This window comes from Solanum dulcamara, chromosome 4 (assembly GCF_947179165.1).
Source record: "Solanum dulcamara chromosome 4, daSolDulc1.2, whole genome shotgun sequence".
NCBI classification, from domain to species: domain Eukaryota; kingdom Viridiplantae; phylum Streptophyta; class Magnoliopsida; order Solanales; family Solanaceae; genus Solanum; species Solanum dulcamara.
The window spans coordinates 80,061,959-80,080,755 of NC_077240.1; the positions used below are offsets into that span (position 1 = coordinate 80,061,959).

An 18,797-nucleotide genomic window follows, 5' to 3' on the forward strand; every position below is an offset into this window, starting at 1 on the left:
ATTTAATGGGGCTAAGACAAGTCCCTATCTCACCCTCAATCATAATAGAAGAAATGTCATAGTAAAATATCTTAACATATCATAAACTAGAAAGATAAAGGAGTATTGTTCCCGGAACATGGGAACTCACCGAAAGTAGTCTCCAATGGAATATCAACTAGCCACGTGGAGGAGAACGGGGAGGAGCACCGATCCCTACATGGTGATATCATGTAGGCAAAAGAGTATGCGTTAGTACTTTGAATGTACTAAGTATGTAAGGATGCATGAACATTGAGGAAACATTAAAACATTTATGTAATCTGGAACATAATTTAATGTATGCATAATAAATCATATAGATATCTTTTAAAACATTCATTTTGTGGGAAATTAACCATAACCGACATTTAAGACCATGCGAGCTATTACATGGAATCCAACATAACCCCCTACGTTGGCCGGGGAGACTACTTGCCGGGTAGAACTCCGTCAACTTCATTCGTTTCTTTAACTTTAACTTTAAGGGCTATTTATGGATCCATTAGCCTAAGCCTACAAGGGCTCCTATGTTGGCACATAGTTAATGAGACAAGGGGTTGCTACTAGGATTCCCTTACCGAATCCCACCTCAATGCCTCATTCGGTGCTAAGTCAATCCCACGGAATAGTTTAATACTTCAAAATATTCATAGCATATAACTTGAGAATTCAAACATTATATTCGATAGAATAGCTCATTAAAACATTTGATAATTCAAATATGCAAGAATTGTCCTTATTGAATAAAGAATCCATCATTCATATCATTTCATCATTCTTTCATTTCATAAGACTCCCTTTTTGATCATAAATATTGCTTTCATAAACATTTATTTGGAGTCAAAGCTTTCAAGTCAAACTTTATTAAAAACATAGTAAAACTAGGTGGGTTCAAATCACTTCAACTTGCAAATATGTATGTAAATAAATATACATAAATACTTTGAAATCCATTAAGTAAAAATCATGCTTTAAACAACCCACCATGAATTTCAAGAACCTTTAAATAGATAAATAGAGGAATTACTTATAAACCATCAATTCATACATATAAAATTATGTTGCATCAAAATAGACCAATAATTATTAGTTTAACCATGATTCATACCATTAAGTAAAAATAAGAATTACCATAAGAAAATATTACTTGAAATCAAGAGACTTAATTGAAAGAGTTTTTGGACTACATGGGTGGAAGAACCCATGGATAAATACACACATAACTTAGAGTAGAGCTTAAAGAAAATAAATATAATTTATCATATAATCAAAATAATTTAGACATGAGAGTGGAAGGAATACTCTCATTGAAACCTTACATACCTGAAAACCGAAGCTTTAGTTGGTACCGGAAGACTTAATGACCACTCTTGAGTCCTAGCTTCTCTCCTTGCCGGAACGTTTTGTGTACTACCCGGAATATATGAATTACCGAAATAGTATTTCTTCACTACTAAGAACTAAAACTATATTTGAGAATGTGTAAAGAAGTGTATAGAGAGAAGATTTGCTTGAGAAAGCTTGATGAATAAAATGAGGAAATAAGGTGGGTATTTATAGGTGGGAAAGAGGACCTAACAATAAATAAAATAATTATAAATAAAAATCTGAAAATTTAGTGGAATATATTGATGTCATGGATGATGTTAAATGGAGGACAATTTATGTCATGAGTGATGTCAAATGTATCTAGATCTTTCTATGGTAGGTGAAATGAGTTATCTTTGACAGAATACTCTTTTTGGGATCTACGTTTGAATAAGATAAATTCCTTATTAGGATTTGGTGTCTTCATAAGAATTGTAGATATGGAAGTCTAGTTTCATATAGTTCAAGAATAAACCAATTTGGATAAACCTACAGTGAGATATGATTTTTCTTCTATAAACACTCATTTCCGTTACAGCATCCTACCTTACAAAGATTAATTTATTTGACCTACTTAACCTCCGAATATTAAAATATGGTCTTCATAAAAGTTGTAGGTAATGATCTTGTGGTTACTAAAAATTTTGAATCACTCAATTTGGATATTCCTATGAAAAGTGATGACCAAAATACAGAGGCTGTATCATGTTTAGGCAAAAATTGAAACATCGTATACAACGTTTTTAGGGAATGTTACACCATAGCATACAAACGGTTTGAACCTCTGCCTACTTCCGAATTAGTGCCTCTCTGGTTACCTCTACTTGATGGTGCTATAGAAGAATATTGGGTCTTGTTGCCCTCATTACCTTGCATGTCTGACGGATAATCTCAAAGTAACCTATGTGACCACACTTGTAGCAGCCACTAGTGCCATTACGACACTCTTCCAAATGTAATCTACCACTCTTATCACAAAGGGCGGTTTGCATGAAGAACCTTGAGCCACACTACCATGAGACTGAGAGCCTTGAGCTCTGAAGTTTTGGTTATCTGATATTTTTGGTCGTTTAGGTTGTTCAGTGTCTGTGTACTAGAATGATGGAGCATAACCAGAAGACTTCCTCCGAAAGAAAAATCGATTGCAATATATGGTTATTTCTCAAGATAATGGTTAAAATCACATATGAAGTATCATTTTTTTACGAGTTTTTTTTACCTTATATTTCAAGTGTTTTTATTTTCTGTCTGAATTATCATCAAATATTTATTAAAAATATGTCTTGAATTTAATGAGTTAGTAGTCGTGAGAACAACATTTTTATGGGCAAATATAAGTTGTGATGCTCCTTCTGACGATTGTATTCAAACACTAGGTGTAGACAATTTTGAGGTGTGTTTTAGTTGATGAAAGATTAGATACAAAATACAAATACGTGATAGTTCACATATAAAACTGAAATATGATATTTTATGTGTGTTTCTTATTACTTTGGTAATATATGATGAGTTGTGATTTTAAAGTATGAGATAAGTGAAGACAAAAAAAATGATATAATACATAAATATGTCATTTAACTTGTCTTAGCTGACATCTATAATCTATACGGACACTTAAACTATCATAAAACTATCTCGTGAGATAATTACGAAAACACGAGATGATTTTTTTTTATTATTTCTAGCCTGGGGGACATAGTTACCTGATAATTGTCGTTGGTGGGATGCGACATGTATTCCGTGAAATTAATCTAAAAACACAAGATAATTTATTGCTCGATACCTGTTGTTAGTGGAAAGTGATATACATTTCATAGAATCAATCCCAAAATACTATTGATTTTTTTCAATATGTTCTAACCTTGGTGAACAAAATTATCTGATACATGTTATTCTGGAAGGTGACATGTATCTTTTGAAATTAATCAAATCGAGCGCACTTAAGCTGATCTAGACATTAAAAAAAAAAGGAAAAGAAAGAAAAAAAGAAAAAGAACAAAAATAAAGTTAAAATTGTCTATCTCATTTCCCCCCTCTCCTTTTTCCATTTCTTTGTTTCCATCACCACCACTCACTCTCCTCTCACTCAGTGGAGCTGACAAAACGATGTCGTAGAACACCAAAACCAAATCAAACCCACTCCCCCATGTCTCCTTTTCATCTTTGTGTAGACGTGTAAACAAAGAATCCTTATGTTGTAATTGTGGTAAAAATTCAAACTTTTTTGCATTTTTGTGATTTTTGTGAAGAAAAGCTTCAAAAAAATGAGCTTGGATCCGGTGGTGTCTTCTCAAGGAAATCTTGATGAACAGATTGCTCAGCTTATGCAGTGCAAGCCTTTATCTGAACAAGAGGTGAATTTTCAATTTTTTTGCTGTTTTTTATTTTGTGGGTTTTGCATTTCCTGTTGTATATTGGATTTTTTTTTTTATCTGGGGTTGATTATTCTTGTGTGTTTTCTTGATTCATTTCATGATATGGTGAGCTGATCTGAGAATTTGTTTTGTCTTTTTCCATTTTTTTGAATCTTGGGTTTTTGCCTTTTGTGTTCCTTAGCCTATGTGGGGTTGATGTCCATTTGTTTTTTTTTTGAATCAGATCATTTTGTTCTTCAGAATTGATATGAGTAGTTTTCAAATTTTGAAATCGTTTCAGTTTTGCTATTTCCTTCTTGTAATTTCCATATCTAAAAATGAATAATTTTCTGTTTTCTTAGCTTAATAAGTAAAACTTGAAATTCTGTTGATAATGTTCCATGCAGATTCTAGATTATGAACAGTAAATTGTATCAAGATTCAAGGAAGTATTTTTCTCCCTGCAATGCAAATGAAAACTTTGTACTTAAGCTTAAGAAATTGAACTTTCTGAATGATTGATTAATTTCAGTCTTCTGATAATGGTTTCCGATACAAACTATAGCGCTAAAGCAGTGAATTTTATTTGAGACAGTGTATTTGTGTTTATAAGTAATAAGAGCCTGAATGTGTTTTTTTTCGTATTCACAACATCAAATGGAAAACTTGTTTTTTTACCTTAAAATTTACAACTTGTTTTTGACATACAATGGTTCGTTTCATCGGATTACTTTTTCTCTTCTGAATTGTCTTAATTCTCTTTTGTTCGGACAATTCAAGATCCTAATGGATTCATGTGTCCAGTGGTTAATTGTGCCAAAAGAAAGTAATCTAAATAGAAGTTTGTAGCAATATTTGGGTCTTCTGCTAAACTTGGTTTTCAAACTTACATTTGGGATAGCCCAATGAACATTCTTCAAAATCCAACGTGTTAAGCTTACAACATTTGAGTACGTCTTTGGCCGCTATTCTCAATGGCTTTTTGCATCTATCCTTTCTCAGTATGCCTTTCTTTTAAGGTTCTTGCTGTGTTTGTCATAAAGGTGTTACATTTATCAACCTGCAACTTTTTTGTTTTCTTATTATTTTGTAATGTCACTAGGTAAAAGGATTATGTGAGAAAGCGAAGGAGGTCTTAATGGATGAAAGCAACGTGCAGGTATGATAGTTTAATGACTGAATTTTCTCTTTTTATTTTCTGCTGTGTTTTTTTTCCTTTTTGGCACGGGAGGAAGGAGGTAAGCCCTGACTTAAAAATATCTTCTTTCTGTTTCTGACTTAAGACTTCCTTCACTGAATTATGTTTGTTAACACTTTGTATTCAAGTTTCAAACTGTAACAATTATTGTCTTGATCTGTCTCTCTGCACGGATGCCACTGAAACAATTCCATATGCCTATTGTCTTAGATAGTCGTGTTTATTTTCTTTCTTTAGAAAAATGTTCTTATTTTCATCGACATCATTGCATACGAGGTGTAAACTGGGTGGGCTGATGTAAAGGTAGTCGGTCTAATATTTTATAAATTTTTGTTATTTCCTCTAGATTGTTGAAGCTTTAGTGCATAGCGGGAGCTTTAGTGCACCGGGCTGCCCCTTATTTCCTCTAGATTGTTGAAGCTTTAGTTCACAAGCATATAGCCGAGGCTTGAGCTTACCTTAATATACATAATACAGTAGCTGATGGTTTGCATGAAAGTATCTGATACAAGATCATATTGAATCATTGTATTAGAGACATAACTTAATAAATAACTTATTCTTGTATCAGCTTAAGAGATCTCTTTCATGTTTAACATGTTTGTCTTATCAGAAGGAATTGGATGTGCATGAATATTTGCTTGTAGGATTGAATTGTTTTAACTTTCCCCGTTGCAGCCTGTGAAAAGTCCTGTGACTATATGTGGTGATATTCACGGCCAATTCCATGATCTTGCTGAGCTTTTTCGGATTGGTGGGAAGGTACCTGTACATTTGCCTCTTTCTGGATTTTGTTTCTCTGTATGGGATTAGCCAGTTCATGCTTGGGTTAGAAGAATTGTCTTCTCATTTTTACTTCCTTGCTTGGTTGCAATGAACATTTGGAAATATGTTAGTCATTTGGTAGCGATGAACATTTGAAAACATGTTAGTCATTTGGTTGGAAAAACTTCTCTCTCTCCTGAGGGAGGAAGGTGAAGTTGTTCTCGATAGATTTGTAGAGTGACAAACGCAGGTGCATATATCGTTATCTAACTATTGAAGTATAGGCTTGTTGCGGTAATCAAATCACTTCCTTTCTTGGTAGCAGTGAACATATGAAAACATGTCCATCGGTTGGAAAAAACTTTCTATCTCTCGAGGAAGGAAGGTGAAATTATTCTCAATATGATTTGTAGAGTAACAAACAGGGGTGCATATTTTGTTATCTAACTATTGAAGTATATGCTTGTTGCGGCAATCACTCTTTCTCCCTCTGAGGGTAGGTCTTTGATATAGCTCCTTCACATAAGCCGAGGGCTAAATGAAACCAGAGAACTTTTATGAGATGGTTGATCATTTTCTTAACAAGCCCTAGACCTATCCTCTTATGGCTAATGAACAACAAAGTGCTAGTTTCAAAGAGCAAAAAACAATTTGGTTTTTACATATTAGTGTGGTGAATTTTTTGATAATTTCTCTCTTTTATTTTAGATAAAATTGTGAACTTTTACTCTAATGAAGGGGATGGTAGTCAAAATTCTTTTTCTAACATGTCCTTTTTTTGTTTTACTTGCAGTGTCCAGACACTAACTATTTATTTATGGGAGATTATGTAGATCGTGGATACTATTCTGTGGAAACAGTAACGGTGAGGTTCTTTTTTTGTATTATACCTCCAAAAGGATTTATTTTATGTTATTTTTTTGGATAACATTGGAGGATTTCACTGTGACCGGTGATATATCAGTTGTTTATTTGCAAAGTAGTGTCATGCTTACTTATCACTTTCTGCAACCCTTGACACTACTCTTCCCTATTTATTGGATTTACCTTTTTGGGGGAAGGTTTGAGAAAGTTTTTGGAGGAAGGTGCTTTGGAGGGAGTTATTCCTTTGGGGTTGGTCTTCAAGACTTGGAAACACATTCTATGCTTTCCACTAAAATCTGAAAAGTGCGAAGCTTTCATTATTGTACTTTTTGAGTGAAACTGGTATATGTCATGAGGTCTTGATTGGCATTTCTCTTGGATGAGTAGTTTATATGGTGTCTTAGAATATGACACAATTGGAGATATTAAGAAAAGTTCTTTACTGCTGTAATAGGTGCTAACTTCAATTGGCTCAATATCATCCGAATGATAGTGTCATTTGACTGTTAACTTGTTTGCAGCTTTTGGTGGCTCTCAAAGTGCGGTATCCTCAACGGATTACAATTTTGAGGGGAAATCATGAAAGTCGTCAGGTATATATAATTATGTTAAGATTTCAACATTTAGTTCTTTACATCTTGCATCAAATGGATGCCTTTTCTCAGTGAGTTGCATTAAGAATATTTGTTTATTATGCTTTTATTATGGATTTGGTTTTGGTTCAAGTTTATAGTTTGAGATCTGATTGTCTGTTTGTAACTTGCAGATTACTCAGGTTTATGGGTTTTATGATGAATGTTTACGAAAGTGAGTCCTCCCATATTATACATTTTGTGGGTTGCATTGTCTCATAGCTCTTTTGTTTTTTTGGGTGGGGTGGTGTAACTGCGTTACGATACTTGGATGATACATCCGCTCAATTATCTTATTTTCTTTATCACCAGCATTCATTTTACCATTTGACTTGATGTCTGTCTTAATTACCTTCTTATAGACGTTTATGGACACATTATTTACAGATAGAGTCATTTACACATGTACAGATAGTAGACATAACATGCCTGCATGTTATAGTGTAGTAACTTTTAAGATGTATTCAGCATGCGGTTTAGCGATGTAGGTTGTCATTCAGGAGCTGTTTAGCGATGTGCTTAAAATATTAGTAAAATTTCAAGGAAGTGGGACAGATGGGTCAAATGTCTCATGAGAATAAAATCATTTGAAAGTTGGAGCAGCTTTACTAGTTAGAATTCTTGGAGAGGAGATTTCCTGTTCAAGAGGTGCGTAATTTGGGACAACATGAAAGGGAAGTGTGTTCAGCGAATTTGGGAAGGATTGCTTGTAGCTAGTGTGCTAGATCAACATCCATTACTAGGAGAAAATTACAAAAGTGGGTTGAGAATCATGAGGTCATGTTCAAATCCCAGCGGAAGCAAAAAGAACTAGACAATTTCTTCCCATCTCCTTGGTGGACAAAGTTAATAGTAGAATTAGTCGAGGTGTGCAGGCTGTCCTGGGCACCAAGGTATTTAAAATAATTAATAGAATTATGCTAACAACTTTGATAGAATCTTCATGCACTCCTTTATAGTAAGTTCAAAAAGGATGCATTTAATCTGCTGTCTCTCTGAATTCCTTAAATCTACCTTAACTTTTTGTAATGCTAAAAGTAATTGTTAGAATCTTTTAACAGTCTAGTCTCTTTTCATTAACTTAGGTCCGAACGTCCTGTAATATTCCTTATTTCTTCTGACGTGATTGTAAGCTTCATCTCAATTTGAGTATTATACCTGCAAATGTGTGCTGATTGACTGCATTTGCACTTCGCAGATATGGTAATGCCAATGTGTGGAAGACTTTCACAGATCTGTTTGACTACTTTCCTCTCACAGCTTTGGTTAGTATGCTTTCCTCAGTTTAGCTATGGGGTGGATGCTGTGCACGAGTATTTTTTAATATTTGTTTTACAGTAGTTCATGTCTCTTCGTGGTTCTCTCCTTTTAGAAAATGAATTTTGCTGCTGATGCTGCTTGAATCTTGTGATACGGAAATTCAAAGACCTTTTAGCATTGTTATGGAATTGTATTGGGATGGCGTTGATCTTGAATGCCAATTCATTGTGTTCTCAGTTGCATTACACATCCCATAACTTGTTTTTATGTATTTCTTAACTCGAGAGAAGGTGCTAATACTAATATTGCCCATGGTGGAGCAGGAAGAACAAAGCTTACTTATTATTTTGGCCATGCATTTTGCCTTTAGGTTGTAAAACCGATTAGTGCTGTTACTGACATGCCAAACATCACCTTTTCGTTGCCGTTATTGCAATATTTGCTTGTTATTTTAAAGTGCAGTTCATTTTCTTTCTGTATAATTTCAGGAGGGAAAATATGCCTCCTGTCTGTTTCTTGTTTCTACCTTAAAACTTGAAATTTGTATGATGGTTATCTTGGAATCTTTCTAGGTTGAATCTGAAATCTTTTGCCTCCATGGTGGTTTGTCTCCATCTATTGAAACTCTTGATAATATTCGTAATTTTGACCGCGTCCAAGAAGTTCCACATGAGGGGGTCATGTGTGATCTTTTGTGGTCTGATCCTGATGATCGTTGCGGGTGGGGTATTTCACCCAGAGGTGCTGGATATACATTCGGCCAAGTAACTTGCCTACTCCTTGTCACCTCATTTTTTTTCAATGTGTTATGTAGTGGTTCGTATGAGCTTGATATCGTGTTACTTGCGTTGCAACAGGATATATCTGAGCAGTTTAACCACACCAACAGCTTAAAACTAATTGCGAGAGCGCACCAATTAGTTATGGAGGGATTCAATTGGGCCCATGTAATCGGTTCTATCTATCGGTATACTTTATGTGCAAGTTTGATCCAAGAGAGGCTGATTTAAACAATTTCTTGTTGCAGGATCAAAAAGTGGTTACCATATTTAGTGCCCCTAATTATTGCTACCGCTGTGGGAATATGGCGTCCATCTTAGAAGTTGACGATTGCAATGGCCATACATTTATTCAGGTTTCATTCCCTCTTCCCCCCCCCCTTCTCCCCCCCCCAAAAAAAAAAAAAAAACCCATGTGCACACACAACAACAACAACAACGATCACCTGTGTTGCTCGGGCTCTTCAAAAATGCTACTAGGCATGCGTCATATCCTCCAAAAATGTGCGTTGTCCTTCAAAAGTAGTGCATTTTTGGAGGATCCAACACAGGCGGGACAACATCTTGGAGAGTCCGAACAACATAGACAACAACTATGCGTCTATGCTTGCCTCGGCGTTGTCTATGTGAATCCCGCTTTGTCATTTAAGCTCATTTCATATCATCATCATATTAAATACAATAAGATTGGAAAATAAGTTAAATATATATAATAATAATATTAGCACTTCTCTAGCAAGTCTAAAACTTATTCTCAACTAGTACCTATATGAATCTTTTTCTTCCATTGGGTCCTATCTTTAGCTAAGTCTGCCTCGATAACCCAAACCTCCTGTTAGAAACTGCTATCTTCCAAGATGACCAACAACTACTATAACTCAAAAGAGGGGGATCGACTACATGAATCATCACTGTCCATATCGCTCTTAATAGGGCTGGGCGTTCGGTATTCGGTTCGGTATTTTCAAAGTTCGAGTTCGGTAATTCGGTAATCGGTAATTCAAAGTATATACCAAATACCGAACTTTCAAATTTCGGTTCGGTAATTCGGTAATTGGTAAATCAAGCTTCGGTTCGGTACGATATTCGGTAATACCATATTTTTTTAATAGTTAATTTACAATAAAAATTTATCCGCATTTAATATTTACATTAACCTAAAGAATACATATCTTAACTTACATTTTTATTACTATACCATAATTAAGTAATATATGCATTTTAACTTATCGAATACCGAAACCGAAATTGCTCTGAAGCCACATTCTACGGAGGAGAAATGATACATCGTAAACAAAGAGAAAATAATTTATGAATAGATACAGAATAAAAAAAATATTACCATGTAATAAAAATGATGAAAAAGAGTGAAAACAAAAATCTCTAATATATCACACATAATTTTTATACATATGTTTTTCTTTGAATTATCCAAAAACTCTACATCACTGCACTAATTATTAATTAGTTCCTGCAAAGATATGAAAGAGTTGGAATCTTTCGTTTTCAATGTAACTACCAAACAATTTATGTAGATAATTGACGTGGTGAATCATGCAAAGTGAAATTAGAATTCTTAACCAATTGCATAAATTTGAAATTAGAATTTATAATTTTTACATGTACATGAATTTAAATTTTAGCAGTTATCCATAATGTACGTGTTTGAAAGTGTGCATATAGTATGCTGTAAACGTGGGAAAGTTGAAATGAAAATGGTAAGGGAAATGAAAAAATGGGATAGTTTCCTCTTACTAAACTCTTCTCTTTTTGGTAATTTTTCTTCTTTTTTTTTCCAATTTTTTTGTATTAATAAAAATAAATAAATAAATAAATTTGGTATTCGGTATTTCCCGAATATCGAAACCAAAATACCGAATACCAAAACCGAAATATCGAATTTTATATTTCAGTACCGAATACCGAACCGAATACCGAAATAGCCGGTTCGATTTGGTAATTCGGTTTTCGGTATTTTATGCCCAACCCTATCGCTCTATGTAAGTTCATTTCGGTCCAATATTATATAAGATGAAAATCAGAATAAAAAGTACTAGAAGTTTTTCATTTTTAGTATTGGTGTATATATCTCTGTCAACACTAAAAGATTCCTAGAAACATCCGACTAAAACTCAATTCTAGTTACTCTCTCCGTTTAAAAAAGAATGTCTTTTTCCCTTTTTGGCAACTCTTTAATTCTAACTTTTCACGTGACATGCTTAAGACCACAATATTAGATGACATTTTGGTACATTCTACGTATCTTTAGTTTAAGACGACCAGATTCAAAAGTCTTCTTACTTTCTTAAATTCCGTGCTAAGTCAAAACCAGACAAATGAAACAGAGGGAGTAATTACTATTGCCTATATAGATCTTCTTCCATTGCACCCTATTTTTCGTCTGATCTGCGAGTTCTTGCTAATAACAATTGGTAGTTTGGAAATTGTTATTATTCATGTTGTTTGAAATAACCCTTTTTTTCTTATTCTTTCTGTTTTGCAGTTTGAACCAGCTCCTAAGAGAGGGGAGCCAGATGTAACGGGAAGAACGCCAGATTACTTCTTATGATCAAGCTGCACAAACTTGGTGATTTTATCGCAGCAGTTCTTGATAAACTGGTCTATATGCTATGACCTTCTTGGAAATTCTATAGTTATTACAGCTATAGTATTGCGATACTGCAAATCGCACCAAGCATGTAAATCGGGCAGGTGATGCATTCTTCCTTACATACAGTTCTCCTGAAACTTCATGAAAATGCAGCAAAGAGACGACGAAAACTGGTGGAGTCACTATGCATGTATCATTTCCTACAAACAATGACTTAACCTTTTTCTCTCTTTCTTCTTATAGTAATTTTTTGTTACTCATAGAAAGGACCATCATTTCATTCCCCGATTATTTCGTCACCCTGTAGAAGGACAATAACTTTCGTGTGAGCTCTGTAAAGACGAGACATTATTTTTACCGTATAATGGGTGCTTCAGTAATTTATAATCTTTCACCTTGCTCAGTTTGCACTCTTTTTTTTATTCTGCTTAAGTGGTTATATTCAAGTTGATTGGCATTTTGTTCTTGTACTTGCTAGTTCTCTTAATCATCACATGGGGGTTTGTTGCCCACAATTACGCCTCTGTTCCAAACAAGTTAGGGTTGGTTATATAATTACAATTTTTCAACTATAAGGTTGGATTTTTCATCAGAAGCTCAGTGTAGAGTTGATCGATCGGTTCCCAAGCTATGTAGAGCTGTATATTGATACAATGATTCTTTTTTACACTAGACAACTTTCTTGTATTTTGTCTATTGACTGGCCAAACTTGGCAAGGATAAAGCTCTAGCATATGAAATAGGTAAAGTGACAAATTTCTTAGCTCTTCCAACATAAGCTCTCTTTGTCAAGTTATCATAATCATTCTCCTCTATTGCATCCAATATCTTCCTGTACAAAATTAAGGATGACCAAACCTACAAAATCACAACACATACAAACAACTTATCAAGATCTTGAAACAAGAGGCGGATCCAATATTTGAAGATTACGAGTTTCTATAGTAATAATTGAGTTCACAGTCTAGGAAGGTTATGTGAGATAATATATGAACCTAAAAAGATGAGGCTTTTTATGTCCACTTGAGTTGTTTCACTAGCACAACTATTGTCCAACCTCCTTTTGCTACCGTCACGGCTGATACCGGACCTTGTCGGCTCGACATTTTTTCTAAAATCGATCCTTAATCATACAGTAACACCTACCATCTATGTTGGTTGGACATTTCAAAAATGTTATTGTTCCCGGGTCAGATCCTTCACAAATTTCACTATTTTGAAGGATTTGACATGCCGCATTAACAGTTTTAAAGAGTCTGAGCAACATAGTGAACCATTTTATTTTCACAAAATTTTGTGTGTGTGTTGTACATGAATCTTGATTATCCTTGTGTTTAATCTTGAATTGACATGTGATTTTTTTTGTCAAAGTGAACTTACTGGCCAACGACTAGCTTTGTTGAGATGTGAAGCACCCTCCTCAGCAAGATTGAAGTAAAATCTTGCCCTTCTGATCTGCTCCTTCATGAATTCTCTCCATTGATCTGTCACTTTCCTCGTGAACACGTCCTCGTCGCGTATTCCAAACTGTGCTAGTTCATCTTGTGGCAGATAAACCCTTCCTCTCAATGCACTAAAAACATATCAGTAGCAAAATGGTTAGATAGTTGTGAAGCTCAAAGAAAAGGACTGACAGACTTCTAAGCCGACAAACTTCTGTAGAAGTTCTGCACACGACACCTTAGACAAATCCCACATCAGAATGAAAGAGAAAAATGACGAGCTTTATAAGGCATAACACAAGTTCACATGGTAAGCACGCTAGGGACAAATCCATGAGGCCTGTTGGACCAAAATGGGCAATACGTGCCATGGGCTCGAATTGTGACAATAATCTAATATAGTAATCAAGAATTGGACTAAAAAGTTTAACTTACTCTTCTCCAACATCTCTTAGAATGTTAGTAAGTTGATTCCCTATGCCCAAATGAAGTGCTGCATTATATACTGTTTGAGCTGAAACAGGACTTTCTGGTGCAATTCCCATTATTGGTACACTCATTAGGCCAACTGTTCCAGCCACACAGTAGCAGTACATATACAGCTCCTGGAAATTTGCATACCGGCTTTTCCTCGTGTCCATTCTCATTCCGTCTATCATGTCCTTGAACGGCTATAAATCATAAACGCGAAAACTTTGTATCAACATACTATAAAAGGTTAGTTTTTTTCGACAGGGGATATCGAAAATTTTGGTACCTTGATGTCTAAAGGAAACTTGCAAATGGTATCAGTTAAAGCAGCATCAAGCATGTCATAAGGTTTGTTGTTGAAAATGTCTTCTAATCTCTCTTCCCATTTATCAAGAACTGAGTTGTTCATGTAATCAGCATTAGGTCCATCAACAAGTTCATCTGTCCTTCTGCACCATACTGAAAGAAAGAAAAAAACAAATTTCAATTGCTTCTATTAGGCGATACTCTTAACATGGTGTGATATTATCTGCTATGACCAAACTCGCACGGTTTTCCCCAAAAGGCGATACTCTTAACATGGTGGGATATTGTTCGCACATGCAACAATCTACCCCTCGAACTAAGTTCCACATGACTTATCACCTCATGGACTTATCTGGATTTCTGTGTCAACCATGAGGATTTTTGGCCACCAAAGCCCACCGTTTTTTTTTTTTTTTGTGTGTATGCATATCCAAAGCTATGTTAAAGATAGTAAATCCAAAGCCACTAAACCAGGCCCCATGATATCACTTCACCATCTCCATACTTGTCTCGTGGAACCATTGACTCTGATACTAGTTAAGGTCTAGTAATTTAAAAATTTGAGATCATTATACCACTATAGCTTACCATAGATAGCCCATATTGCCTTTTGTCTCTCTTCAGTCATTAGCTTAGTCCCTGCAACATGATCCAATTGAACATTCAGTCAATACTTAAACTAGGAGATAAACAATGAAGGTAGTAGGAAAAAACTTAAAAGGGGAAAGGGGAAAGAGTACTCATGATCGATGTTGCTCAGACTTTCCAAAAATATTGCCGCACCCATGTCAGTTCTTCCAAAAATGCACTGCTTATGGAGGATCCACAAACAGTGGTGGAGCCACCTTGGGGTTAGGGGGTTCGTCCAAACCCCCTTCGGCAGAAAATTATACTATTTATACATGTTTAAAATAATTTTTTATGTATATATAGTAGATGTCGAACCCCCTTCGACTAGTTCGTGTGTCTACTTCTTCAGATTTTGAACCCCCTTAGTCAAAATCCTGACTCCGCCACTGTCCACAGACACCCATCGACTTTTTTGAATTGTCCGAACAACATAACTCTTGATTGAAAGGCTTAATAAAAGATGGTTTATAACCATCAAAATGAAAACTTTGAAAACAGAAACTTCATACTAGCATATTTAGAAATTATAGCAAAAATTTGAAACTATAAATTGTACAACGACAACATACCCAGTGAAATCACACAAGTGGAGTCTAAGGAGGATACAATGTACGCAGACCTTACCCTTACCTCCACGAGGTAAAGAGGTTGTTTCCGAAGGACCCTAGACTCAAGTACAACAAATCAAAGTAGTTATGAAAAGGAAAAAAAGGACAGTCAAGAAAATAAGGAAAGCAATGCAGAGCATTTAGGAAAGGAATAGTAACAACAACAGAACAATCTGATAACTGAAACACAATAAACATCAGAAAAGCCATAAATTGTACAAGAAAGAGATCAAGAAAATGAACCTAAGTAGAAAGTTTTAGCATATTCTGAACAAATTTTCCTGCATAATTCATAAGCTTCATCAAGAAACATAGGATCAAAACTTGGATTTCTACAGCACAAATCATTTGTAACATGTGTTTGTTTCCAAACAACTTCGCGAACGCATCGATGAGTGTAAGAAATTCCTTGTACTGATAATAATTCATGAATGGATTTTTCTCTCTTCTTAGGATAAACTGTAAGAACTTGATGATCAGCTCTTATCGGTAATTTTGTTCTGCATTTTTTAGATGAAAAAATTTCATTTCTTGCATTAAGGCATGAATTGGATGAATAACAAAGTGTTGTTGGACACATCTTTACAAATTACAACAACAAAAAAGATGTGGAAAAATAAGAGTCTCTTTGCCTATAGAAATGTTATGGAGATAGTACTTTATATACAAGGAACTAACAAAAATTCTCTCAATTATTAAGAATTTACATAATAAACTATACTCCATCTGTCCCAAAATAAGTGTCATTTTAGCAATTTTTTTTTATCGTGTTAGGAATTCAAGACAATAATTAGTACTCGCTTCGTTTCAATTTGTTTGTCTTTACTTTCCCCTTTTTAATTTGTTTGAAAAAGAATGTCTCTTTCTCTTTTTGGCAACTCAATTCAAAGTTTACACGTGACATATTTAAGACCGTAAGGTTAAAGAGAATTCAAGTCAAATCTTCTTTATGTTCTTAAACTTCGGTTTGTGACAAGTTAAAATTAGACAAACAAATTTAAACGGAGGAAGTAATTATTTTCGACTATACCCTTATATTAAAGAACTAATTCTTCTTAATAGTGCTTAATGCTAAAAAAACATCTGTTTAAAAGGAGAAACTTAGTAAATAATACCTTATATTTATTATTTCCTTTAATGGACGTAAAAAAAAACTAAAACAACACTTATTTTAATGCGGCGGAAAAAACAGGTTTTCTAAATTTGAGAAAGTTGTAAAACTCAAAGTTTTATGAGCTTATTGTTGGATTTAATACACAAAGGTGCTTAAAATTTGGTCATTTTCTCTATGCTTTTTAATATTTTTGATTTAACTTGTATATATTGACGCTAATCATATAAAGAATATAATATAATAACGTAAAAATTTATTTGCATTGACAATATATATTTGTTAAACTCAGAATAATTATTAATATTTGCATCATAATAAACAGCTTGCATCACTTTTTTCGATTTTTACTTGAACGCGACATGCTTCATATATCGGAATGTTCGTTTTTATGCTTGGACTTAATATAAGAAAATGCTCTTTTAGGCCATGATTATTGTTCTTTTTGTCTCTTAGCCTAATTAATCATGTCATTCATTATGTGAAGTATCCCATATAGGGATATTCCACTCATTACCTGACAAATTGCAGTGTTATAATTTGCTTTCATGTTTAGGTGGAGTCATAATATGAAATTTGTGGGTTTGAAATTTTTGTACATATTCAATAGATTTTTTAAGATAAACACAATGAATTTGAAGAAAATTAAATATATTCGTCTAAATTTGAATATCAAATTCATAAACTTTAATTAAAGATAGATGAAATCGTACTGAACATAATTTTAAAAGCCTGCAATTAAAATTATATTATTTCTCATAGTGCTAAGTTAGATATACATAGTATTGTTGGTATTAGAGTTACAATGCTTATTCCCAAAGATGCTATTTTGTCTTTTTATTTATGGACAAAATGTTTTAAAAAAAAAACGTTGGAAGAATCGTCCGTCATGCAAAAGTAGAATTAATTAAGGATCTTGTCTACATTTTGATACTCTAAAATGAAACTTATAGATTTTGTTTTCTTCTGGAAAAAAAATTATGATTAAATAAAATTATTTTATGAATAAAAAGAGTATATACATTGGAATAATGCTATGTGAGAGTAAATTAAATTCATTCCACCAAGTCGAATTGTTAAGCACAATAATCCATCCGATCCGCCCGATAAGCAGTCCTAGCTACAAGAGTCGTTCCCTTAGTCGTTATTGATGCTATTAAGGAAGAATCCAAGAAAATTTAATCCGGATTATCGAAATCTAAAATAATCTATGGGCTAACATACACGTAAAACTGATAAAATCGCCTAATTTCTATTGTATTGCCCCTAAAATGGTCATAAACGCCAAAGAAGCCCTACCGGGGCTACATAAGTCATTCTCCAGGTCGTTATGGACGTTACTAAAAAAGAATCCAAGAAAATTGGACCTGAATCCCTGGCACCAAAAGATGAATTTTTCAAGAATTGCACAAAACAGGAGAGTGCGCGGCAAGTCTGCATCGCGGACTTGCTCCCCCATAGTGTCCACTCTGTACAAGGAAGTGCTAAAACAGGTAGTAGTGGTAAATTATTTAGAGTATCAAACTGATGCAAGACCTACATGTATACTTCTCAAAAGGCATAATACATAAACGACCCCTCAAACTTGGCCTGGAGCCTCGGGAGCTGGCGGTGAAACCTTCCCCCGATCCGTAGTTGCAGCTGCTGTATATGAATGAGAATAATGCAATAAAAATCAGTAATGCCATAGTACCAAGATACATATACCTACCCCTCTACTAAAGAAGAATCAAACAAAATTCAACCTGAACCCCCAACACCAAAAAAATATGTGGGCTAATACATACGAAAAACTTACAAAATCGTGTAATTACTGTTGCGTTACCCCTAAAATGCTCCTAAACACCGTAGAGGCCCCGTCGGGGCTGCTGGAGATATTCCCCGGGTCGTTACGGATGCAACTAGAGAAGAATCTAGGAAAAATCAACCTCGACCCCCGACACCTAAAAACACTGTGGGTTAACACACAAAAACTAGAAAAATCACTTAATTTTTGTTGCGTCACCCCTAAAATGCACCTAAACGACGTAGAAGCCTAGCCGGAGCTACTGGAGTCATTTCCCAGGTCGTTATAGATGTTACTAAAGAAGAATCAAAGAAAATTCAACCCGAACCCCCGGCACCTAAAAAATCCATGGGCTAACACACACGAAAAATTTGTCAAATTGCCTAATTCCTGTTGCGTCGGCTCTAAAATGCTACAAAACACCGTAGAAGCCCCGTTGGGGCTACTGGAATTGTTCCCATGTCATTACGGACGCTACTAAAGAAGAATCCAAGAAAATTCGACCCATACCTCTGATACTGAAAAAATCCGTGGGCTTAACACACATGAAAAAGCTGGCAAAATCACATAATTCCTGTTGTGTCGCCTCTC

General features: G+C 34.7%; 2 protein-coding genes across 2 annotated transcripts; one reads left to right on the forward strand and one right to left on the reverse strand.

Annotated features, from left to right (window-relative positions):
• The first annotated feature begins 3,417 nt into the window (after positions 1 to 3,417).
• On the forward strand, positions 3,418 to 12,255 carry LOC129887822 (serine/threonine-protein phosphatase PP2A catalytic subunit-like). The gene is made up of 11 exons (XM_055963053.1): positions 3,418 to 3,743; positions 4,846 to 4,902; positions 5,620 to 5,703; positions 6,500 to 6,571; positions 7,092 to 7,163; positions 7,337 to 7,377; positions 8,401 to 8,467; positions 9,035 to 9,226; positions 9,320 to 9,409; positions 9,490 to 9,597; positions 11,745 to 12,255. The coding sequence occupies exons 1-11, from the start codon at positions 3,654 to 3,656 to the stop codon at positions 11,808 to 11,810; spliced, it is 939 nt and encodes a 312-aa protein (XP_055819028.1). The 5' UTR covers positions 3,418 to 3,653; the 3' UTR covers positions 11,811 to 12,255.
• Positions 12,256 to 12,517: 262 nt separating this feature from the next.
• On the reverse strand, positions 12,518 to 15,920 carry LOC129887821 (phytoene synthase 2, chloroplastic-like). Its single transcript, XM_055963052.1, has 6 exons — positions 15,553 to 15,920; positions 14,660 to 14,710; positions 14,052 to 14,224; positions 13,730 to 13,965; positions 13,233 to 13,425; positions 12,518 to 12,710 (listed from the first exon to the last, which is right to left on the reverse strand). The coding sequence occupies exons 1-6, from the start codon at positions 15,887 to 15,889 to the stop codon at positions 12,546 to 12,548; spliced, it is 1,155 nt and encodes a 384-aa protein (XP_055819027.1). The 5' UTR covers positions 15,890 to 15,920; the 3' UTR covers positions 12,518 to 12,545.
• Positions 15,921 to 18,797: the final 2,877 nt, after the last annotated feature.